Source organism: Labeo rohita, chromosome 6 (genome assembly GCF_022985175.1).
Source record: "Labeo rohita strain BAU-BD-2019 chromosome 6, IGBB_LRoh.1.0, whole genome shotgun sequence".
Taxonomy (NCBI): Eukaryota; Metazoa; Chordata; class Actinopteri; order Cypriniformes; family Cyprinidae; genus Labeo; species Labeo rohita.
Window position 1 is genome coordinate 1,531,859 of NC_066874.1, and position 26,851 is coordinate 1,558,709.

Below are 26,851 nucleotides of genomic sequence, written 5' to 3' on the forward strand. Positions count from 1 at the left end.
AATATTTTCTTTTGTGCTCAACAGAAGAAAGAAACTCAAAGGTTTAGACCAGCTTGACAGTGAGTAAATGATGGCAGAATTATAATTTTTAGCTAAACTATCCCTTTAATAGTGTAGATCACATTTGGCCGGGTTTAGGAGGCAAAAAGGGTTAAACGGGTGAGTGTGAAGTTTTATTTCAGGAGTTAAGCAGTAGCTAAATGGCAGTGTCTGGCTGTCACACAGCTTCGATATGGTTCATAATATATAGGTCGAGGACAAACATGTGGGTCGAAGCGTCTCTGTCGTTCTCCCTTCAGGCGCATCTCACACAAAAAGAGAGCAGACGGCATGGGAAAAAACATGGGAGTGATGTTTTAATAACTCCATTCAAAACATAATTGAATGTGCATGTGCAGCAAATAAAGACAGCTATTTAAAGACGAAACTGACTACATGTAAATACAGATCTGCTTCTCAGATTCTTTGCAAACTCAGTGTAAATAAATACAAAACAAAACCCCAGAGAGCAACGACAGAAACTCCCAGCAGTAATCTGATGCTGAGAAACATGGGCTGAAACGCAGAAGAATAAAGATGAATGAGAGAAAGAGGAATAGGATGAGACGGTGTGATAGTCGTGGGAAAGAGAACGCAGAGGGCTTTAAGACAGAAGAAGAGAAGGGAATCGTCGCATGACACACTTACGGTGACTTTATGTTGGCCGGAGAGGTCTGGCCATTCACACAGCAGCTGAGTCTCCGACACGGTTAACACGCACGGTTTGTCACCGATCAGAACGGTGTAGTTCAACCTGTAGTTACCAGGAGCCAAAGGAACCAGATTCTTGCCCTAAAACACAAACATACAAACAGACGCATTTATTTTTATCATATTATATGCAGATCATCATCCTAAAATACTCTGACAGTGTTTCCTGCTAAACAAACGTACAAAAACAACCACTAGTTGGACTTTTATGGCTTATAAGAATCAGTCCTTTTACATTAATTAGTCTCAAATTCATCATTTTTGGTTTTGAATCAGTTTAACAACTCAAGTCCTCAACTAAACTAACAACTAAACCTCAAGTCTTTAAATCAGTCTGCGCAACTGCAGTTTGTGTGCACTGTTTTAGTTTAAGCAAAACCTTAAACTACATTTTCTGCATTGTTTTTCTACCTTAAATCACTAAAGAACCAGAATCTGAAGTGGAATGCAATTCTATGAACCAGAGTTGTTAACTAAAACTAAAACGTTAACCCCCAGTTTCATAGAAAAGGCTTAAGCCTAGTCCTAGACTAAAATGTAAGTCTGAGCTTTTTCAACTGAAAGAAACTTTGTTTTGCCTTCGTTTTGTCTCAAGATGCACACCAGTAAAGTACGTTTTTTTAAAAATGATTTATTTTAATATATTACTATGGCCTAATCCTGGCTTAGTCTAAGCACTGTCTGTGAAACCAGACCTAAAATCATTTTTGTTAACTAAAAAAAAAAGCTGAAATAAAATATAAACATTAGATGAAAAACGTAAATGAAAATTCTAATATTTCCTTGGAAAACATATAAACTAAAATAAGTTTAAGTATTAACTTGACTAAAACGACATTATTAATAAAGCTATTTTTCAAAAGAAATATAAAAAAAATTTACAAAAGCACATAAAATTACTAAAATAAATATTAAATTAAATATTACATTACTTACATAAATGAAAATATTCAAATAAAAAATAATTCAGAATATTAATAGATAAATAATACTAAAATAACACTGCCGTGAACTAGAATGGTCAAATTCCTATGCGTATTCTCCAACCTGAGCATATGATGCAGCATATGATTTCCAATACTCACTATCTCTCTCCGCCCAAGGGGCTTATGGGAAGGCAAAACCCGGAGGCAGAACCATGCATAAATATTTGCATGCTTCATTTAGAGACGTGCGTTACTGAAGAGCTCCATTTAACATGTAGACTCAACTCATACTGCGCATTACCCAGAAGGGTTTGCATGGGAAATTGAATTGCAGGTAATCCGACGCATGTAATTTTTCTGAAATTATTTAATGCTGTGCATGAGTGAGGTAGATACTCAAAACCATACAAGCATTTTAATGAACTAGATTTATGTATTTCCTGAAGTAAATGTGTCGCTGACTCAATGGCAGGCTTTCTGAGTGGTTGCCAGGGTGTTGCTATGCAGTTTCTTATTGGCCAAAGTCTAAAAAGTTCACCCTTAAGTTTCGACGATATTCTGATGTCTAGAAATGGTTTAGGACAATCCTTTGAGTCTCGTTTTTGCCACCTGCCATATACAAAACATTCATTTCTGTAGCACAAAGGATGTATGATAAATTCTGTGTAAAAATCCTTTGAGACGTCTTCTATACTTGTTGGAATTTTCAGTGTTAATGCACTTGCACTATTTACACTACAAATTGTCCTAGTATCACGAAAAAATTGGCATGCACATACAGTAATAATGTATTAATGTAATATACTATTATATTTTTATTATTTTTAATCGGTTTTTATTTTATTATATTTTATTTTTAGCTTGTGTAACAAAAACATTTTCTTAAATTACTATTGAGCTTTATTTTAATTTCCGCTTTAGTTTTCGGGATTTTTGTACCTTACAAAAACTTCTTTACAAAAAGTTTTTCCTAACATTTATATTTTATTATATTTTATATTACTTTTTATCTTAGTTTTATCTTAGTCTTAGTTTATTTTAATTATATCAAGTTAAACTAAACAAAAATGATGAATGATGAAATGGCAACTAGCAAATAAATTTTATTTCAGTCCTCGTTTATTTTTATTTCAAGTAACAAATGGTTTTAGTTTTTTTTTATATGGTTTTAGTTAACTATAAAACCTCTATCTATAATAACATTTGAGAAATTTCACTTCAGTGCTGCTATTCTCGAGCACTGTAAAAACTGTGTATAACTGTAATAGCAGACATGCAGGAGGCCTTATGCTTCCAGTGTTGGTCTAAGGGGAATATTATGCTAAAAAAAAATAAAGAAATACAATACAACCACTACAAAAAGTGTAATGAGATCTCCTTTCCACCCGCTCTCACCTTCAGTATAAGAGGAGATCCTGGTTTGAGCTCCAGCATGGACGGACCGAAGGGTTCAAACACAGGGTCGGGATAGAAATTGAAGGTCTCATTCACCACCAGGACCGTCTGAACGTTATCCATGATGAATCCGATCTCATCCGGCCCGCTGCCCACCTCTGAGAAAACCCTCTCGGATCCGGCCACTGACGGCACCAGACACACCATCACGGTGTTATTCAGCACAGTGCAGTTCTGTGAGAGACAGCACACCATCAATGATCACTGAAGATACTAACACTGCTTAAGAGCCATTAAAGAGAAGACACAAGAAGTAGAGAGGAGGAAAACAGCAGCCAGAGCTGTTCAGATGAGCGGGTCAAGGAGAAGAAAAGGTCACGCTGGCCCTGCGGGACTTTCTCAGGGCTTTATAGAGCCATTTTATGTTCTATATCCCGTCAGCCGTTGACATTTTAAAGGTTAAACTGGGAAAAGGTGATTCAATGTCACATATACGCAAAGAAAAACATGTGCAGGCACACAGGCCTTCGGCTGAACACACTTGTTTGTCTGTTCATGCTGCTTTAGAGCTCAGAGTGAACTAAAACACACCATAAAACTAGTCTAGACTGCAGCAATCAAAAGTTTGGGGTTGGTAAGATTTGTGTTCTCTGCTCACCAACGCTGCATTTACTTATCAAAAATACAGTAAAAAACTGTAAAAAATTATTACAATTTAAAACAGCTGTTTTCTATATGCATATCTGTTAAAGTGTTATTAATTTCTGTGATCAAATCTGAATTTTCAGCATCATTACTTCAGTCTTCAGTGTCACATGATCCTTCAGAAATCATTCTAATATGCTGATTTGCTGATCAAGGAATATTTCAGATTATTAGCAATGGTGAAGCTGCTTAATATTTTTGTAGCAATACTGAAAATCTTAAAATAATAAACCATTGCTAATCTATTGGGTAATCTATAAGGAATAATATGGACAAACCCAATAATCAGGGGTGCACATAAGTTTTTTTAGCGTGGTTCTCATAATGCATATAGTGACCCATTAGTTAATAAATAAATTTGTGTGACCCATTAATTAATAAATAAATTAAGAATAGTGATAAAAATATCACTGGACTTTATTTAGTATTTTTTTCAAATAAAATAATAAAATTATCAAGTTAATAAACAAAAGAATAATAAAACAACACTATTATATTTAAAAAAAAAAAAAAAATACAAATATTTTATAGTAAACCTAAAAATAAAATTGAATTTTGATTATTTTCAAACCTAAAATTAGCAAGCTTTTATTTGGGTGGGTTGTGTTGCCAAGTCCACAGGTTTCCCATAGAATTAGGCTACTTTAACACTGTTGCTGTGGGTTGTTTTTCATGTCTGTGGGTTTAGGTGACCCTAATAATGTTGTATTTATCCCTGGAATGTGAACTTACCAGAAGAACCTTGACAAAAACACATGTATTTTACGTCCCCGGAATGCAAATTTTAACAGAGGATCCATCTCGAAAAGCGACTGGGCTAGTTTTGAGTAGCAATTGGGTGGGTTTTGTTGTGAAAACTTGGCAACCCTGGTTGCGGGCAAGTAATGTAAGTTACGCGTTCCCCGGTTTAGCGCTTACAATTAAAGAGCTTTCAGAAAAGAGTGTCAGACAGTGAATGAAATGTTATATTTGTGCATTTAGCTTTGAAAACGCCAGCAAACAGCCTTATTATGCTTTCAGTTCAAATAGAAATGATATACAGTATTACAGTTTGTCAAACTAAAATGGTAATTGTGCATTAACAGCTGTCAAAAATGTGGGTACGCAAAAGCACGCTCTGAACTTGTTTACACAAAGCATTTTCTTATTTTGGGAACTGCGGATCACTTATGTACACCCCTGCCAATAATATTAATGCGTATGTTAAAGACTTACGTTGACCGAATTGACGCTGCCATATTTCGCTCTCATCTTCGGCTCTCTGACGGTGGCGAGGTTGCTGCCGATCACTGTTAACGGGGTTCCACCACTAAGAAAGAGGAAAAACAACAATGTAAACCTGAAGAAAACTATTAAACATCAATCACCTCACACAACATTTTTATTTCCTTCTGTAATAACTTCAACCACTCTGGCTGAATCGCAATTTGAACACTTTTACTGCACTAAAATCATGTTCTAAACTGATGAAAGTAAAATATGTCATTTTAAACAGCTGAAGTCTACCACTGAAAAGTTTGGGGTTAGTATTTATATTTTATTTATTTACTGAAAGAGATAAATACTTTCATTTATCAAGGATGCATTAAACTGATCAAAATTACAATAAAGGCATTTATATTGTTGCAAAACAATTATATTTCAAATAAATGCTGTTCTTTAGAAGTCTTACAGTTTTCACAAATAATATTGTGCAGCACAACTGTTTTCAACACTGATAATAATCAGAATTGTTTCTTGAGCAGCGAATCAGCATATTAGAATGATTCCTGAAGGATCATGTGACACTGAAGACTGGAGTAATGATGCTGAAAATTCAGCTTTGATCACAGAAACAAATTACAGTTTACAATATATTCACATAGAAAACGGCTTTTTTAAATTGTAGTAATATTCACAATTTTAGTGTTGTTAATGCATTTTTGATGCAGTCTTGTTGAGCAGAAGAGACTTCAAAAACATTTTACTGACCCCAAACTTTGACCGGTGGTGTACAATATGATAGAATTTCACAAATAAAAACAAAACACAAATAAAAATGTCTACATTTGCAATGATAATGCATATACATACCTACATTAAACCAGTAGAACTAATGAGGATACTGTAAACAATCGAACATGTATTTTAGTGCTGTCAAACGATTAATCGCATCAAAATAAACAATGTACACTGTGTATATTTATTATGCATATATAAAAGCACACACATGCATGCATACATTTAAGAAAAGTATGTTATATTGAAAATATATTATATTGAAAAAAATCTATATATAATATCAATATGAATATAAATATAAAAAATTATATAATATATATAATGTAAATGCAGGTATATAATATATACTGTACGTGTGTATTTATATACATAAACATACACAGTACACAAAAACTAAAACTTATTTTGGATGGGATTAATCGCGATTGACTGCACTAATTTTACTACAATGTAATAAAAGAAACACATCAGACATGTGAAGATGAAACAGCTGTGTTATTTGTGTGTGTGAGTGCTGCTTCTGAGTGTTGTAAACTAATTCCCACAATTTCCAGCATAAAAGCTACCCGCTGGAGTATTAACCTGCTTAACCTGTCTCTCTTCACACCTGTCTCTTTCTCTCTTTCATCACTCATGTCTCTTTCTCTTCATCTCTCTCCCTGTGGATGTCAGATGCTTTTTCGCAGCTCTAGACGTCAGTGCGAGTCTGTTTGCAGCATTTCTCTGCCGTCAGATTTGTGTCTGCAGGCTGTGATGTTACTCAAACCTCCAGAGACGGAGCTGCAAACGTTCACGCCAAAGCACCTGCGAGCCACACTAGTGGACTATTTTCACTTAGAAACCACTGAATCAAACCTAAACGAACACATTGTTTCAGTGTGTTAATGAGTCTGACCTGGCGATGCTCCAGTCGGGCTCTATCTTCAGGATGGTGGGGTCGTCCGTGTAGTTGAACTTCACCTCCGGGTTTCTGAGCTCGGCCGCGTTTATGTCCACCATGACTGGAGTGCCGCCTGTACCCAAACCCGCCGGAGTCACACACACGATCTCACGGGCGCTTCGCCTGTCAAACACACACAGAACCGCAAAACCTTACTACTTTACTTCTGTTAAAATAATAGAAAACAACAGAAAACTTAGTCTTAATAGTGTTTAATGTGTCAAAAATGGCAACATTTACAACACAAATCAATTTTCTGTTACTAAATGATTCCTTTTAATTTATTTTTTATTATGTTTTTTATTTTTAGATTTTATGCACGTACTGTATTTGGGTATTTTATTGGTCAAAACAAATGACAGAACAGAAAAACCTAACGAAATGTGAATACTGTAGTGAATACTGCTATTTTATTTAATTTATTTCATTAAAAAATGTTGATTTTATTTTGGCTATTTTTAGATGTAATTTATTTAATTAATATTTTATTTATACTTTTATTCATAAATATTTTATGCACATATATTAAAAATATGTAAAATATATAAAGATTATGCACAAATCAGCCATTGACAAACCCATTAGAAAGACAGACATTTTTTTTTCTTTAGTTATACCCAACTAAATTACAAACGTTATGTAGTAAATATTGTGCTAATTTATTTCATTTCAAAAACTGTGATTTTATTTGTGTTTTATTTTTTTATTTATACTTTTATTTAAAATCATTTTATGCACATATATGGGCATTTTATTGGTCATTAGCAAAGGAAAAATTCAATAGAATAAGGGGAAAAGGGTGATTAACAACTAAATTGTAAATAACCGTGACTAATAAAGTAAATATTGTCCTAAATATTTTTTTTTATATTTTTATATATTTCCATATACTTTTTAAAAATTTTTAAATTTAATTTAATTTAACAATTAATGCAATTTAATTTAATTCATGCAATTTAATGCAATTTAGTTTAAAGTTATTAATGCAATTTAAAATTAGATTTTATTTTTTTAAATAATTGTTCTATTCTATTTGTATTTTGTGCATACAATTGGGCTATGTATTCACCTTCAGCTATTGAAAAAAAATCATCAGAGAGGGGAAAATGTTGATTAACAGCTCCGTTACAACTGTTTTTTGTGCAAGGAAGACTGACTAAATTTATAAGTGGACTGGAAAAAAAAATATGTCAAATTTGACTCATTTATATGCATTTTAGATCTCAGAATAAGAACAATAACTCAAAACTCATTGACTTGAACTGCATCTGAAGGGAAGAATAAAGCCAATCATGCGTGCATGAGACAACACGGTTTCATCAGGTTGCATCAGGTTTGGAGGTTCAAAGATCAGTCAGAGCGACGACTCCGAACATGACAGACTTTAATCTGATCAAACCAACACATGCACGGCTGACGGCGCATTTAGTCATGTGACATAAGAGCAAGATGAGATTCAGTCTGAAGGCTCGTTCCCATGTTTGATCAGACATGCATGTGCGTGTCCTCTGCCTGTGTGTGCGCGTGTGTGTCCTTCAACACTTGCTGTGTTTCCTAGGCAACCGTGTTCACAACATGCAGTGGTGAAACCTGCTGAGTTCTGGACATATTTTGACAGGACTGTCGTCACATTAGTGGAGAGGCTGGTTCAGACACACACACACACACACACACACATCAATCATTTCGGTTTGCTTTCAGACCTGACGACTAAAAGAAATCAGTCACTTTAAACACCTGATGACCACACCGTTTTAAATTTACTGCACAATATCATTTTTCTGACATAATAAAGTCTTATCTTAAATAAAGTACTATGAAATTACCACAATATAACAATGGCATCAGCTGGTAAGGGAAGGAATTCCTCTTACTAGCTTGAAATTTATGTGTGCATATATGTGTGTGTATATATATATATATATATATATATATATATATATATATATATATATACACATATACATAAATACAAATACATATATATACATATATATATATAGTTTGGGATCATTAATCATCATAATTTTAATGTAAAAAAAAAAAAAAAAAAAAAAAGCTTTTCTGCTTGTCAAGGCTGTGTTTATTTGATTAAAAATGCATAAAAAACCAATAATATTCAGAAATATTATTGCAATTTAAAATAGTGGTTTCTATTTGAATATACTTTAAAATAGAATTTACTGCTGTGATGTGAAACTGAATTTTTCAGTGTCACATGATCTGTCTGAATCATTCTAATATGCGGATCTATTTAAGGTAGTGAAATTTGGAGGGGAAATAATGTTTTAATTTCTTTGTGCAACATTTAATTCTTGATTTTGTGATTAAATATGGTACTTAATTCTTTAACTGTCACACTCATTTTTGAACACAGACGTGAAAATGCACTTTCCAAAGTTACATTTTTATAATTCATGAATGAAAACATTTTGTAATATGATTTTGACGTACATTTTCCATGGTGATGCAATGTCTGATTTTAAAACGGTTTTCAAAGGATGAATTTTGAGATTTTAAGTGAATATAATTTCTTATGCTTTCTAAAGCGTGATAGGAAATAGAGTGTTATTTTATATATAGTATTGTTTATAAAATTAGTTTTTATGCTATATTTTTAAGTTTTTATTTTGAGTTCAAGTTTTAGTAATTTTGTTGTTTTTATTTATTTAAAAAAATCTATTCAGATTTAATTTATTTTTATTTCTGATTTAAGTGTTTTAATTTGAAATCAAGTAATTATCTTATTTCAGTTAGTTGCCAAGGCAATATCTCCTAATTCAGCTTCACTTCAATTAACGAAAATGATTTTTAATAGCTTTAGATTTAATTAACAATAATAACACTGAGGAACTTGTAATAAAGTATGTCTGATTTTCCCATCTGGCTTAATTAGTTCTGAAAATGCAGAGTGTTGGCTGATTGAAATAACAGTATATTCAGTAAGTCTAGATGAGTTGAACAGATCATCGCACCTCTCAAAGCGGCAGGTGTTGAGTCCGATCTTGATGGAGACGGCGCTGCCCGAGTTCAGATGGCTGCCGTGAATGGTGATCCTCGTCCCTCCTGAAATGGGCCCGTATGACGGCAGCACGCGTGTGAAGTACGGCGACTGGACACACAAACGGTTCACAGTGACATCACACACTAAAACCTCATTACTAATCACACCGTCAGACAGTGAAACTCACCACAAACGTGAACGCTTTGGGAGACACGGCCCTGTACTCCGGCAGACAGTCTCGCACACAAACCTCCACCTGAGCTTCCTGCACACGGTAACCTGTGGCGTCGGCCAATCGACACACGATCCTGCAGAGAGACAGCGAGAGACGTGAGGGTCTTAGAGGGGTCTGGAGCGGCCGGCAGCGCTCAGAGCTCAAATGAAATCCATTTTAACAGTGATTGAGCAGCTGATGGTGAGACGAGAGCGCAGACGGGTTACAGAGCAACCGCAGGCGCTACATGAACACACAGCACCGTAATGAGACTCGATAAAACCCTCGGCGGACTGGACAACGCGTGTCTGTGATTAATGGAACGGACAGAGAACCCTCCCATCACGCCCTGGGGCGGGACGTCCTCTGTCCGTAGCGAGTTATTAACCACGTCTGCGTTGAGCGTTTCTACTTTCACACAGCTTACGACAGATGGGAAAAGAGTTTTTGGTGTTTTCAATAAAAAAAACTGCAGTGTTTGTTTATTTCATGTAAGTGTGAAACCCTGTCATGATTTATTAATAAACTGTAAAGTCATTGTCACTGCGTTTCAGCACCAGGATGCAAAAAAAAAGTCACATCACACAAACGTGCTTTTGGAAGCAATGGTGTCACACATCCAGAAACTGCTGTTTTTCAATGACAGATGCTGATTTACATTCATACAAGTTAAAGATGCGCTGAAAATAAAGTTATAACCTATACATATAAACTGCAAAATTCTATAATATTTTATCTAAATAAATCTAGAATGCAACAAGTGAATATTCATTTTGAAACTATTTGTTATTTGACATATTAGACATTAAATTGGCGTTTTAAAAAGTAGATGTATTTGTTAAAACACTATAAATGAGCAGACACAATTAAATATCTAATTACAGCCAATATATCTGCAATATCAACTGTTACTGAAAAATGCAAAACAAAAACAAACTATTATATTAGTTGATAACTGATATTGTGCCAAAATATTATCACTAACACTAGTGAGAGTAATAATGTAACTTCCAATGCTGATAATAAAACAATCTGCTGTCGCTAGAGTATAGGATGGTTTCCATGCAAACATTTTTATGCAAAATTTCAGATATTGCATAAAAAAATCTGAGTTGGCAAACCAGTGAAATGTGCATAAATACACAAAGTTCTCTGCTCTTCATTTCTCTATTTCTATTTTGCACCCGTTTTCCAAAAGTGATGACACTACAGGGGTTTCCAAACTATCAGAGGAAATGTTCATAGAAAAAGTGTATTAAAAAAAGTAAGACAGAAATAACAAAAAAATTACTAAAACAAACAAACAAATATTTAAATGAATGAATAAATAAATATGTAATTAAAATAAGAAAATAAATAAGTAGTAAGTAAATAATTTTTAATATTTTATTCTATATTTAATTTAATGTATTCATTATTCGTGCCAATAAAGTCCTTTAAGTTGTTCATTTTGTCAGCTATTTTCAGTTTTGGTCTTAATCCCGTTTTATATGTCCTTGTTAGTTTTTATCATATTAGTCAACCTTGTCCTATTTATTTTTAGTCAAGTTTTAGTTGACTAAAAGTCTCAACATTTTAGTCAAGCTTTAGTCAAAGAAAATCAAAAGTATTTTAGTCTAGTAATAATGTAACATCCAATGCTGATAATAAAACAGTCTGCTGCTGCTGTAGTATAGGATGGTTTCCGTGCACACATTTTTATGCAAATTTTCAGATATTGCATAAAAAAGTCTGAGTTGGCAAACCAATAAAATGTGCATAAATACACAAAGTTCTCTGTTCTCCATTTCTCCATTTCAATTTTGCACCAGTTTCTGCAAAAGTGATGACACTACAGGGGTTTTCAACTAGTATTAGAGGAAATCTTCATAGAAAAAGTGCATAAAAAATACAAAAAGATGACAAAAAAAAAAACTATTAAAAAAAATACAATAAAATTAGGCTAAAACAAACAAACAAACAAAATATTCAATTTAAACAAATAAATAAATACTTAAATATGTAATTAAAATAAGAAAATAAATTAAGCAAATATCTATTTTTAATATTCTATATTTATTTTTATTGTATTCAGTATTCATGCCAATAAAAGTCCTTCGAATTAGTGTTAATTTTGTCAGCTATTTTTAGTTTTGGTCTTAGTCCTGTTTTTAATGTCCTTGTTAGTTTTAATCATATTTACTCAACCTTATCCTATTTAGTTTTGGTCAAAGTTTAGTTAACTATGGCCTGGTTTCACACACTAAGCCATAGTTCAATTAGGACACTGAAGTAGTTTTTATACACATGCTTAGATGTTAAACATTACTTGTGTGCATCTTGAAACAAAACAAAGGCACTGATATGTTTTAAGATGAGTCAGTGCAAGTTTCTTTCAGTTGAAACAGCTCAGACTTACATTTTAGTCTGCGACTAGGCTTAAGCCTTGTCTGTGAAACCGGGTGCAGAAGTCTCAACATTTTATCATCAGTTTTCTTTAACAAAATTGACACTACTTCAAATGTAAGTGTTCAGACACTCACTGCTCAGCGCTGACGTATTCCTCCTCGATGGGCTGACAGGCCACTTTCCCGATCCGCACTCCGTTCTGGATGTCCTTGAACTGAAGGCCCAGATTCTCTCCGCTGATGGTCAGTCTGGTTCCGCCCTGCCGTGGACCGGTCTCAGGAAACAACTGGACCAGGACAGACACAGAAATCACACTTTACATGAACTATAACTTCAAAACAATTCACACAGACATCAGAACCGAGCGCATCTGCGGCCGTCGAGACCTTCAGACGAGCACAAACGACGGCAAAACCGAAGAGCGGAAGCAAACGCAAACGGGTAATTGGTTTCAGAGGGACCGCTTTAATTTGACATTCACACATTTCTACAGATAGGATGAAAATACGAAAGCGCAGCTTGAGAGAGAGTAAAGCAGAGGAACAGAGAGAGAATAGGTGTACATCATCTGAACAGATGGCTCTCCAAGCGCCTATGGTGTGCTAATAATCCATGTGATAAATTCATTCTTCTCCAAATTAAATTAGCACCTAATCTAATAAGTAAAAGACGACAGCGGCGCCGCACAGATAGAGAGCGAGCATGAGAAATCGAACGAGGAGAACAAAGGAAGAGTTTAATTAACACGATGAGGATGTAAATTTAGTAAGTAGATGTTCTAAAAGTTAATATTCCTTTGGCAGGACAATTTGGAACTCGGTGTAACGCCGCAGAGAAAATCTACTTTGAAAATAACAGAGAGTGAAAGAATTGGAAAAAGAAGGAAGAAAACTCATCAGTCTGATATCAAAGGTTTGTCAAACATGCAAGAAGATGGAAAACCAGTTTTCCCCCATTAAATATGACTATAATAATAATAATAATAATTATTTCTTTTTTTTTTTTTTAAACTTGTATAAAAGGTTTTAAGTACATTTTTAATCCCTGGTTTGAAGAAACTCACCTTTGTGATGCGTGGGTGCGTGCAGCGGCTGTTGCCGGCGGTTGCGTGCATCCAGGTGTGCTCAGGTTGAGCGCATTCCTGTCGCAGAGAGCACTTCCTGTCTTGGACGCACCATCCGCACTCAAAGCTGGGGTCGGCCTTCAGACACAAACCACAGCTCTCCCTCAACGCGTAACACTTATACAGGTGTGCTGGAGAGAGGAAGAGAGCTTCAGTTATGATTTACACATATAATGAACCTCTGGTGATTTTCTAAACTAAAAAATTCTAAAATATTCTAAAATAAAACATTCTACAACAAAATTAAATTCAATTAAATAATAAAAATTAAGGTTAATATAAATAAATAAAATACATACATATTAGATAAAAATTAGATAAATTATTCAATATTAGAAATAAATAAAATAAAATTAAGATTCAATTATATCAAAATAAAAATACATTAAATATAAATACGCAAATATTAGATATTAGATAGAATAAAGTGGAAAATATTACATATTTATTAAATTATTTAATAATATAAATAAATAAATAAATAAATAAATATTAGATATTAGATAAAATAAATTCCATATTTATAAAATTATTAAAAATTAATAACAAACAAAATTAAGATTAAATGGTATAAAAACAAAAATACATATTAAATATAAATACACAAATATTACACATTAGATCAAAATAAAAAGAGAAAATATTATAATTTAAATAAATAAATTTAAGATTAAAATAAATAAAAATGATAATATATACATATTAGATATAAATAAATGTATTATGTAAATGTATTAAATATATTGCATGTATAGATTTATATATATATATATATATATATATATATATATGTGTGTGTGTGTGTGTGTGTGTTTCAAAATATACACATGTATATATTTACATTCATATAATATTAAATATTACATGAAGATAAAACAATTATATATTTATTAAAATATTTAATATTAGAGAAATAAATAAATAAACATTAAATTAAAATAAATAATAGTATACTAACAAACTAAAAAAGATTTAAATCCAACAGAACAGAGCTATAATGAGTATAAAAAATGTAGTAGCTTAATAGAAACGTAATATTTTCCTAATAACATTTTTCCACATTATAAATTGAGTCTTCAAAAAGAAACCATACAGTTGCTCTTTAAATTTAAAATGGTTGTCTTGAGGATGATCATATTCTGTGGTACGTAAAGGATTGAAACCCTCTGACATTATTCCCTGCTTTATTCTAAGCCTCATTCGGTCAGAAGTAAGAGATATGAAGTAGACTGTGAATGGATGACAGCATGAGTTCAAAATGATGCCAGCATTGTGAATCATGAGCAACAACACGCCCGCAGTGCTGAAGGACAGGATTCATTTATTACAACACTGCATCTGCTTTTTCCGCTTACAAACTGTAGAGAATGTGAAAGCGTGCTTGTTTATACAAGCAAACGATGCTTTAAAACATTAATAGATGCAGCATCTCTGCTGCAGCATCCCGTGGAGGTTGCTAGGCTACCGGCTACAGCGTGCCGCAGTGGTCGCCATGGCTACCTTGGATGTTGTAAGGGTTGTCGATGATGAAGTTGCCGTTCCACACCACAGACAGATCGACGGGAAGATCGCTGATGTCACTTCCTTCATAGTTATACTGAAACACAAGAACAAATCACTTTTAGCAAAATCTAACACATGCATGAATATTTAACTAGATTCGAGTGGTGTCTACCTGCGCGAAACTCACTAACATGGTGCTTGCACGACGCTAGACGGTTACTTTAACATGTAAAGCATTTCCTCAGGTGACCGTGAAAGTGTTCTTGACCTCTGCTGTTATTTTACTGTTTTATTAATATGATATTATTTATTTAAGATCTGAAATGCTGCATGTACGCTGCATACAGTGAAGGACGCTCACTAATAAGGGTTTACAAAACACTTGTGTCATTGATCACCAACAGAAAACAGCCCAAAAACACCCGTCAGCATTAACAGCGTCCTTTCATTCGCCCTTAACTCTCATTAAAGTTTCAGTGAGTCTGTTCTCCCACCAGACGTCTTCCCAAGACAAACACTTCTTTTATTTAACATAATTGCTGTTTGCTCATAACACTACAGTTCCACACTGAAAGTTTAGCTGGGTGTGTGTGTGTGTGTGTCTCTGTCACAATTCCTTGATTCATTTCGAGTACTCGATTTAAAAAAATCCTCGACTACAGTTCGCCTGTGTCAAGTAACCGGAAAAAATACCGGAAGTGGCTAATGCCACAGACAAGAATCCATTAAACGCATTATTAGATCCATTTAAAAACAATAATAAAACAATGCTATTGTGAATTCACAAACACCATGATTCCATTAAATAAGTATATGCAATGCAGGGTTAATATATGCACTGTAATCATTTACATGCATGTAGTATATGTAAGTGCGCCGCACTGCAGCTCCGTTCACAGTAAATGCCGCTCCACACATTCATGTGTGGAGCATCTCAAACTCCATCTCTGCATGTTGCTGTGAGTTTGGGTTTATTATCAAGTTCATTTGGGAATGAAACGTGCACCATTTTATTACATTTATAAGGTAAATCATTATAAACCTACGCAAACACAGGAGAATAGTCAGTGTCTTTCTAGACATGCTAACTGTTCATTATGATTTCAAAATAAAAGCTCAAACCTTCGCTCTGAGTTTACACGTTTTTGATGACCACATACTCAAGAAATTGCAGTGCTTGTAGCATTTCTGTCATTAAGAGATGGCCCAATATTAAAGATTAAGTGGATATTTGAATTAAATGTTGTTCAGCCAATAGTAAACAAAGTTTAGATAGGAGTGTAAAGTGTAATAACAATCGCCAGGCCATTAAGCCTAAGTTTTTTTTCCCTAAGGCACATATATAAAAATTACTTAAATGTCCTAATTGAACTATAACCTAATCCTAAGACCTGTCTGTGAAACCGGGCCTTAATATATTAGAATAAGGTTTGTTGGCTGTGCCAGACCTACGTCATGGATGAAAAACTACAGGAGAAGAGGAGGAAGAATAATCACGTGTGTGTGTGTGAGAGAGATGGAGTCAGCAGGACTCAGATGAGGAAACACACAGAAGACGCGTCTGAACCCGCGAGAGCGACAGCATGAATCACTGAATAGAGATTAATGAAGGAGCACTACAGCGCTTCACCGCGGTACCTCCCTCTGAGAGAAGAGAGTGGCGCGTTTAAGACAGACACGCAACACGCAGGAATAAATAAATGAAACGCTTCAGAAAGAGAGAGAGAGATTGTGTAGCAGACGCGCTCAGATAATTGCTTATTTTGAAAGCAGACCTGCATTGAGTTGTTAGAAAGCAAAGCTCTCAGAAACACACACAAACACCAAAGAGATTTCAAAGAGCACTTGAGCAGAACATTCTCTGAGGAAAAAGAAAAAAAAAAAACAATGTGAGGCTAAGGTGCTGTGAATGGGTGCCAGGGTGTTGCTATGCAGTTGCTAGGGTGTTCTGGACATACTTCCTCACTGCCTCACCCACCCTCTGTGATATTCAGGTCTGTAAATATCGCCTCAAATAATGAACCCATGTATAAGCAATGATAACAGTGATACTTTGCATAGTATATAACACACACTCATCTGTCATTCGTTATTCGCACGTGCACTCACGAGCCACGGATAATTAACTAGTTACTAACGATTTGGTCTCTCATTAGTTAGGAAATGAAAAATGATTCATGATCCGAACACGAGCACTGCTCCGTTTTTACATGTATGGTATGGTAATTCATTCACCCCGCAGGCTGCAGACGTGCGATCGATTTATTTGGCGAGAGACTGACGCTTTTGAGCAGCCGGTTAACCTCTCACCAGCGTGGGAAGACGAGCGCTCGTCTAATTAAATAAACGAGAGATGACGCGGCAAGGCCGAAGAGGACAATGTGTTTGAGTGTGTGTGAGCGGCCTGCATCAGATGATAACCACAGGAAAGAGTTTGATTTCATTTACTAATATACGTGTTCTATATAGAGAACACAGCCGCCCACTGCAGAACACATGCCTAATATCTTTATCTTAATCTTCTATTTCTGTTCTCACCAGTTAACCAAAACCGCTACCGAGATGAAATAAGTGAATAAAAGCACGCAAGCATGCAAAAACAATGCATGGATAAGTGCATAAATAGATGCACGCATATACAAATAAATGCAGAAATAAGTATAGAAACACATGCATGCACATATTTGTTAAACAAATGAACAAATAAGTGAATAAAAACAAGCATGCATAAACACAAATAAGTGCATAAGCGCAACCATAAACAATTAAATGCATAAATAATAAAAACAAGCATGGATAAACTAATAAATGCATGAATAAGTGCAGAAATGCATGCATGCATGAACAAATAAATGCATAAATAAGTGAATAAAATAAAGCATAAATAATTAAGTACACAAATAAGTGCATACATGCAAGCATTCATAAACAAATAAATGCAGAAACAAGTGCAGAAATGCATGCATGCATGAACAAACAAATGCATAAATAAGTGAATAAAAACAAGCACACATAAATAAATACACAAATAACTGCATTAGTGCAAGCATGCATAAACAAATGCATAATAAATGTAGAAACGCATGCACGCATGAACAAATAAATGCATAAATAAGTGAATAAAAACAAGCATGCATAAATAAATGTAAAAATAAGTGCAGAAATGCAAGCATGCATGAACAAATAAATGCAAAAATAAATACACAAATAAGTGCATAAATGCCAGCATACTTAAAGAATTGCATAAATAAGTGCATAAATGCTTGCATGCATTTACAGATAAGTGCATAAATGCAAGCATATCCCACATCCTGTGCCAGTCAAAAACAATACAATAAAAAAAGTAATTTATGAACAACTGAAACTAAATAAAATGAGATCGAAGTTAAGCAAAGAAATAAAAATACGAACTAGTGAACCTTTCAAAACTATAAGAAGCCAAGTCATTGTTTCTTTCTTTTATCTTGCTGATCTGATCTCCACACTCTCACAGCAGTAATCATACGGTTGGCGGTTTGAGTCTCGTGTGGGACGCTGAAGGATGTTGATTTAGTGATTCAGCTGATGGTTTAATGATCTTGTCCTTCCTCTGACCCCAACTATTGTGTCCTGAAGCGGGACCCTTGCTGCTCCGGGGATGTTGCAACATGCACCCCCATGGGCAAAAGCCTCAATCTTCCCAAAGCAAATAAATATTATAAGAGTGTGTCCTCATATCAAACTCACCTCATTCAGCCTGATTTAAAAGCCTTATTTTCTGTTCATTCAAATGTGAAAGACAGACACCAAGATGACCATATAGAATAATGCATTCATGAAATGTTACAAGCTTTCCTGTGGTAAAATAATGGATTTAAGTTAAGAGTGAGAGAATAATCTTCATACAATAACTATCATTAAAATAATATTACTCTCAAGTCCCTCCACATTCCATTGTAAACTTTATTTCTCTTAAGTGATTAATGATTTAAAGCAGGTCTATATCTGCCGTCCCGACACACACACACACACACACTCAGTAGATCAGGTGCCGTGAGTTTCTAAAAGCCTCTGCCTTTCCTGAACGGCCCCCGGCTACAGTCTCTCTCTCTCTCTCTCTCTCTCTTTCATCCTCTCTTGCTTCATTTTTCTTTACTGTAGTATCTATTACTGCTGTGTCGCTCTCACACTGTAATTAATCATCATTTTTTATCGGTGTCTCCTCTAATTGGTTCTCATCAGAACTCTGCTGCACTTCTCACACACACACACACACACACCTGCCGCCGCCGTCATCAGCTGTACGAGAGCCGCTCTATTCGTTTCTATTCTCCTCCCAGCCTGTTTTCTGACAGACTGAAAGAGCGTCATAAAGGAAGATGAATTAAACGCAGTGACAGTCCGTGCTGATACTGTATGTCAGACGGCGCCTTCAGAGACAAATGCAGCAGTTTGATGAGTAATGCAGACACAGATAGATAAGGTTAATATTTATATATATTTTTTTATTTATAAATCCATAAATTATATATTAATATATTTATAAATAATTTTATGAAAGAAATATTATAAATAATTGTAAAAAATAATTTAAAGTACAACTTTAAATAAAATTCTTAATGACCCTAATTATCATATTTTAGAGCTGGCAAACGATTAATCGTGATTAATCGCATACAAAATAAAAGTTTGAGTTTGCCTGATATGTGTGTGTGTACTGTGTGTAATTATTACGTATATATAAACACACACAAATTAATGTATATATTTAAGAGAAATATGTTATTTATGTACAAAATATTTTATTTATATATAATAAATTCTATAAAAATTATAATAAATACATATAAATATTTCTTAAATATATACATGAATGTGCTTGTATTTATATATACATAATAATTACACACATATATTAGGCAAACTCAAACTTTGTATGCGATTAATCACGATTAATTGTTTTCCAGCCCTAATGTTTATATATACACACACACACATTACCATATTTATATAAATTACCCTCCAAAACTGGGACAGTAAGATTTTTTAATGCAAGGTTGCATTACATTTATCAAAAGTGACAGTAAAGACATTTGTAATGCTTTACTATTTAATAAATACTGTTATTTTGAATTTTCTGTTCATCTGTGAATCATAAAAAATAAAATGCATCACGGTTTCCACAAAAATATTGGGCAGCACAACTATTTTCTGCATTGATAATAATCAGAAATGTTTGTTGAGCAGCAAATTCTGAAGGATCATGTGACACTGAAGACTGGAGCAATGATGCTGAAAATGCAGTTTTGATCACAGGAATAAATGACGTTTTAACAGATATTCACGTGGAAAACGTCTATTTGAAATCATAATAATATTTCACTATTTTTACAGCATGTCTGATCAAATAAACACGGCCTCTGCGAGCAGAAGAGATAACACAGTAGTGTATACTCTCAGCTCAGAAACACATTTGTAATCATCTAGCTTGACAGCCCTTCAAACCACATTTCCCATGAGCCCTTCTCACTTCCTGCTTTCCATGCACAGCTTTATCCAGTTAGAGGAATGTCAGCTGTGGTTTTCCCATGCATCCGAGTGCCAGCTCACGATCGCAGCGGTTCAGACGCCACGAGGGAGGAGGTGGGACGGGGAGGAGTGTGTTTGTGTGTGACGCTGATGCAGTTTTTGGGTCTGTTCTGACCACTAGAGTGCAAGAAGAGCCTTCGGATGGAAACCGCAAGGACACAATACAAGCCAGTCGTCCAGGGAGAAACACGCAGCCAAACCGAAACAACGAGAAGAGCTCGTGTCCAAAAACACACGCCCATCCAGACAGACACAAACTGTTTATAATGCTCAAAGTCTGCCAAATAAGTTTCTGCTTTCAACTAACGGGCAGCAGGACGAATCCTCCACCATCTGTGCCGCTTCCACAAAACAATAAGACGCTGTGTGTGAGTGTGTTTGGATATAAATACTGTTCTCATCTGGCGTTCTTCTTATTAGATCAGTGCGCCCGTTATTAAGTATGTTTGCAACAGTGTGTGTGGGAATCACTATGAGTTCACTATGATCTACCCACTCAGGATAAATAACCCACAATAAACACATGCTGAGGATGATGGATTAACCATAGATTATCATTCTCATTACTGTATTGATCTGCATGCGTTATCAGGAGTGTGTGTGTGTACATGCGTGACTCTGATATGATCATGTGACATGAGCTCATTGATTTAGACTCTAGGATTCAATCTAACCTTCCTACAATCAGAGTTTCAAAATTCACTGGTGATTTCACCCAAAAATAACACTGATCTTTTAATGTTTAACTGATTTATTATTTAACATGCTGAATCAATGCAGCACTGCTGATATGAAAGTGAAGATTATACCATTATGCATCGTCACTGTGAGTTAGTCCATGCAAATATGTGAATGCAAACGCTTATGCAAGCTCAGTTTCTTGTGTTAGTGCCACATGACATCTGAAATGTGTTGGACTGCAATTAACAATGCAAGAATATGTTGCATTCTCAGCACTGCCACTAGAGGCGCTACAGTGGCTGTAGATCTTCTCTAGGTCTCTTTTTTCTCTCTTCTGATCACCTAGGTTGCATTTATTTGATCAAAAATACAGTAAAAATATTGTGTACTATTGTAATATATTACAATATAATATTGTGAAATATTTTTTAATTTAAAAGAATGGTTTTCTATGTGAAAATATTTTAAACTGTAATTTATTCCTGTGATGCAAACTGAATTTTTTGCATCATCACTCCAGTCTTTTGAGGAAGCATATTTCTGGCACAGAAAAATGAAATGAAATGAAATTAAAAAGAAATATTAAAATAAAATGTAAAAAAAAAAAAAAAAAAAAAGAAAAAGAAAAAACATTTTTATTAAAATGCTATTTTTATTAAAATAAAATGAAATATTTTTTTATTGAAATAAAACAAAATAAAATAAATCTTTTATTAAAATATCATTTTTATTAAAATAATTTTTATTAAAATAAAATATTTTTTTAATTAAAATAAAACATTTTTTTATTAAAATAAAACAAAAAATATTTTTTTTATTAAAATATAATTTTTATTAAAACAATTGTTATTAAAATAAAATATTTCTTTATTAAAATAAAATACAATAAATAAAATGCAGACACGGATAGATAAATAAAATAAATTATTTTTTTTTTTATTAAAATAGAAACATTTTTTAGAAAAAAATGAAATTTTTATTAAAATTAAATTTAATTAAAATTCAATTATTAAAATTAAATCAATTTTTTTTAATTAGAATAAAATAAAACCAAACAAAACAAAATACAATTTTTTATTAAAATAACATTTTTATTAAAACTTTTTTTTATTCAAATAAAATAAAATATTTTTTATTAAAACAAAACAAAACAAAACAAAACAAAAATAAAATAAAAGTTTTGCATTGCTTTGTAGTGATGTAGCAATAGCCAAAAATACACTGTATGGGTCAAAATTATCAATTGTTTTTTTTTATGCCAACAATCTTTAGGATATTCCATGAAGATATTTTGTAAGTTTCCTACCATAAATATATCAAAACCCTCATTCTATATAAGTAACTAAATATAATTTTTTAAAAATATTAAGCTGATTTTCTTAACATTTCGATTTTTTTGCACCCTCAGGTTCCAGATTTTCAAACAGTTGTATCTCGACCAAATATTGTCCTATCCTAACAAACCACACATCAATGGAAAGCTTTCAGATGATGTACAAATCTAAAAAAAAATGACTGGTTTTGTGGTCCAGGGTCACATATTTAAAATTATGAGACACTAAATAGTAATTATGAGATAACTCAAACTTATGACAGAAAAGTCAAAACAAAAGAGACAAAAGAATATTTGTCTTTATTTTTTCTAACAATCTTTTCGAATATCTTCTCAAGAAACATTTCTGATTATCATGTTGAAAACAGTCGTGCTGCTGAAAATTTTTGTAGAAACCGATGCATTTTATTTTTCAGGATTCTTTGAAGAAAGTTTAAAAGAACAGCATTTACCTGAAATAGAAATCTTTTGTAACTTTATAACTTGATGAATTAAAGTATTTAGTTCCCCCCAAAAATCTACTGATTGGAAAAAACCTCAAGAGTGAAAGACTTTAGTATACTTCCGTCACGATAAACAGCTACTCTCTAAAACAGAGAGCTTGTGCTGATGTACTGAGTACTGAATGCTCATGTGAATGTTGTGGGCAACTCACTGTGGTTTTCTGGCACTGGATACTGGAGCTGTTGAAGCGCAGCGCCGTCACGCTGTGCGTCTCGCCCTGGATGCGGAAGATGCACTCGTAGTTTCTCTGGCCGGACTGAGGCTGCGGAAGGTTCCGGGCCGACAGCGTGATGGGCTTCGGGACGCCGACGGGAATGTAGATCTGAGTGGACGGCAGAATCTGAGGACAGTCCTGCGACAGAAAGACGAACATCTGTTATCATCAGCTGACTCAAACACTTCAGGAAAGGGAAATAATTCTTATTAAAACAACAAAACACAGGAAGGACGTCAAGCGATCGGTCGTCCAGACCAGCTGACATGTTTGACGTTCGGTTAAACAAGCCTGATGGGGAACATATGGAGCAACATCACGCAAACACATGAAGGAGAACCGAGCTGGACGGTGACATTATCTGGAGGATATCCCAGAATACCTCACTGCTCTGTGTGTGTGGGTGAATGTGTGGGTGTGTTCACTTGAGGAATAAAACATGTCAGTTGAGGCCTCAAAAAAAGTCTCTTATGCTCATCAAGGCTGCAATTATTTAATCAAAAATAAAGCCAAAATTGCGAAATATTATTCCAATTTCAAATAGCTGTGCTCTATGTGAACATCTTGTTAAATGTAATTTATTCCTCTGTTTAAAGCTGAATTTTCAGCATCATTACTCCAGTCTTTAGTGTCACATGATCCTTCAGAAATCATTATGATATGATGATTTGCTGCTCAAGAAACATTTCTGATTACTAACAATGTTGAAAACAGTTGTGCTGCACAATATTTTTGTGGAAACTGTGATTTTATATTTTTCATAAATGTATATAAAGTTCAAAAGAACAGCATTTGTTTGAAACAAAAATTGGTTTCGACATTTTAAATGGATCCTTGCTGAATAAAAGTAGTAATTTAGTAATTGCTTAAAAAAAATCATACTTAATTTATACATTTATAACTACTTAATTTATATACTAACATGTATATATTTCAGTATTTTTTAAAATAAATAATAGTTGTTTATGTATAAATTGTATATTGCATGTATTTACCTCATCATTTTAAATATATATTGTTATGTAATCTCTGGTTTTAATTTATAAATATTACAAAAAAGAATTGTATTTTTAATTTTTGTAAATGAACAACATTTATATGATTTTTTTTTTTTTTAAATGAACAACACATGAAATTGCAAATCATTACAAATATTTTTACTGTCACCTTTGTTCAATTTAATCCATCCTTGCTGAATAAAAGTAGAAATTTAGTAATTTAGTAATTTTTTACAAACCTACCTTATAACTACTTTATTTATATACTAAAATTTATATCTAAGTTTATTTATTTATTTATTTATTTATTTATTTTTAATTATTTCAAAATATATTGCTGTGTAATCTCTGGATTGGATTTATAAATATTACTAAAATTTTTTGTAAATGAACAACATTTATATGAAATTGTCAATTTAATGAATCCTTGCTGAATAAAAGTAGTAATTTAGTTTGCTTTAAAAAAAATCTTACTAACATTTATAACTACTTAATTATTATACTAAGTTTTTTTTTTTTTTAAAATAATAATAGTTTATATATAAATTGCATATTGCATGTATTCAACTAATTATTTAAAAATATATTGCTGTGTAATTGGATTGGATTTATATATATTACGAAAAATGCATTTTTGTAAATGAACAACATTTATATGAAATTGCAAATCATTAAAATTATTTTTACTGTCCCTTTTGTTCAATTTAATGCATCTTTGCTGAATAAAAGTATTAAAAAATGTTTAATTTTATATATATTTAAAAAAATATGCATTTTTAACAATATATAAATTAATTTAAAAATCTTCTGTAAAATTAAAAATGTCTTCACTATCAGTTTTGATCAATTTAATGAGTCCCTAATGAATAAAAGTCTTTCTCTGAAGACTGTGTGCACACAGTCAGTAACGCTGCTAGGGATGGAAAAAACAGGAGGACAGAAGATGGGAAGTTGACACCCAACAGCCATAAAAAAGCTCTCATGAAACTATTCATGTATAAACACCATAAAAACATTTAGAGATGAGAATCTGTTTGAAGAAGTGAGAGAGAGCAGAGGAAGTAGTTATTTTAATCTGATAAAGAATAAAACCTCATAACCTCTCCCTGAATGACGGCCTGATAAACGAAGCAATGAAATCATCTGTTAATGCGAGGAGCACTTATGAATCTCACTGAGATCAAGAGCATAAAACCAAGAGCAGGAAATCACTGGATTCCTTCAGGTGTCTAGACAGCCATTCCTCCTCAAACCGAAGGAAATTCTCCTGATGTTATTCTGATTTCATTCGTAAACTCACAGTATTTTTGGTAACAGCGCTGGTTTCCTGTCTTTTGCTTATTTAGCGTAAAGACTGACCACAGCAGCGTCCGGTCAGCCGCCCACACGCCTCTAAACCACAGCTACCTTACAGACGTAAATGAGCAACGAGATGTTTAGGTGGAGGAAGGATGTTTGCTGAATAATGTTCAAAATGATTCACAAGCATTTTCAGAAACACTACATATTTCTGCATAAGCAAACTTTGAGTTTTGGTCACATTTCGGTCAGTTAAACTGAAGCACCTTTAGTCAAATAAAACTATTGTTTATTCAACAAGGATGCATTAAATTCATCAAAAGTGACAGTAAAGACATTTATAATGTTACAAATGACTTCCATTTCAAATAAAAGCTGTTCTGTTGAACTTTCTGTTCATCAAAGAATCCTGAAAAGTAAAATATATCACAGGTTCTATAAAAATATTCATAGCCGTTTTCAATTATGCAGCAAATCAGCATATTAGAATGATTTCTGAAGGATCATGTGACAAAGACTGGAGTAATGATGCTGAAAATTCTGCTTTGATCACAGGAATAAATTACATTTACTGCCGACTTTATGGTGGGTCTTCATCAACAATTAACAATATTTGAATAAATTAATTGCACAAACACAAATACAATTACAATTAATTGCACAAAATGCACAATTACAGCTTTATCTAGCAATTTATTTCATCAATATAAAGCTATTAAAATCATTTTGAAATAAATCTAAAATAATATAAATCTAAATATTACATGAAAAATTTAAATGCAATTAGAAATGTTGCCTTGGCAATTAAGGAAAATAAAATAATTTATAATGAAACTAAAACTGAAATAATAATCAATCAAATAATAAATTAAACCTTAATAGAAATATTTAAATAATAAAAAGAATTTCACAAAACAAAATTAGCCAAAAACTTAAAAATAAAATATAATAATAATTAAAATAAAAAATATATATATACAAAAAATACAAAAATGTGTGATGTGCAATGATTAATCACGATTAATCGTATGCAAAATAAAAATCTTAGTTAATATAATACATGTGTTTGTACTGTGTTTGGATGTTTGCCAAATAAAAGTGTTCAAAAATGCTCCACCAGGATTTTTTTCTGAAAATATTTTTGCATCAGTTGATGCGCATTCAATCAAATAAAACATAAATAAAACAAAAAAAAACAATCATTCATACTGTATAAGAGCATATAATATCACTCAAAAGAATGGATTCAATAGGAATCTTTAAGAAGAAAGTTAATACTTTTGTGACATGTCACAAAAGAGTTCG

The 26,851-nt window shown here is 33.1% G+C and overlaps 1 protein-coding gene across 1 annotated transcript in view; it reads right to left on the reverse strand.

The window, feature by feature from the left end:
* Positions 1–26,851, reverse strand: part of plxna1b (plexin A1b) — a 142,251-nt gene that overhangs the window by 22,811 nt on the left and 92,589 nt on the right. The window contains exons 10-19 of the mRNA XM_051112164.1: positions 23,187–23,387; positions 14,947–15,043; positions 13,387–13,577; positions 12,458–12,609; positions 9,909–10,029; positions 9,693–9,829; positions 6,673–6,840; positions 4,992–5,085; positions 3,072–3,305; positions 688–831 (exon numbers count right to left, since the gene is read on the reverse strand). Of these exons, the coding sequence (XP_050968121.1) occupies positions 688–831; positions 3,072–3,305; positions 4,992–5,085; positions 6,673–6,840; positions 9,693–9,829; positions 9,909–10,029; positions 12,458–12,609; positions 13,387–13,577; positions 14,947–15,043; positions 23,187–23,387 (1,539 nt within the window). The remainder of the gene's footprint in view (positions 1–687; positions 832–3,071; positions 3,306–4,991; positions 5,086–6,672; positions 6,841–9,692; positions 9,830–9,908; positions 10,030–12,457; positions 12,610–13,386; positions 13,578–14,946; positions 15,044–23,186; positions 23,388–26,851) is intronic.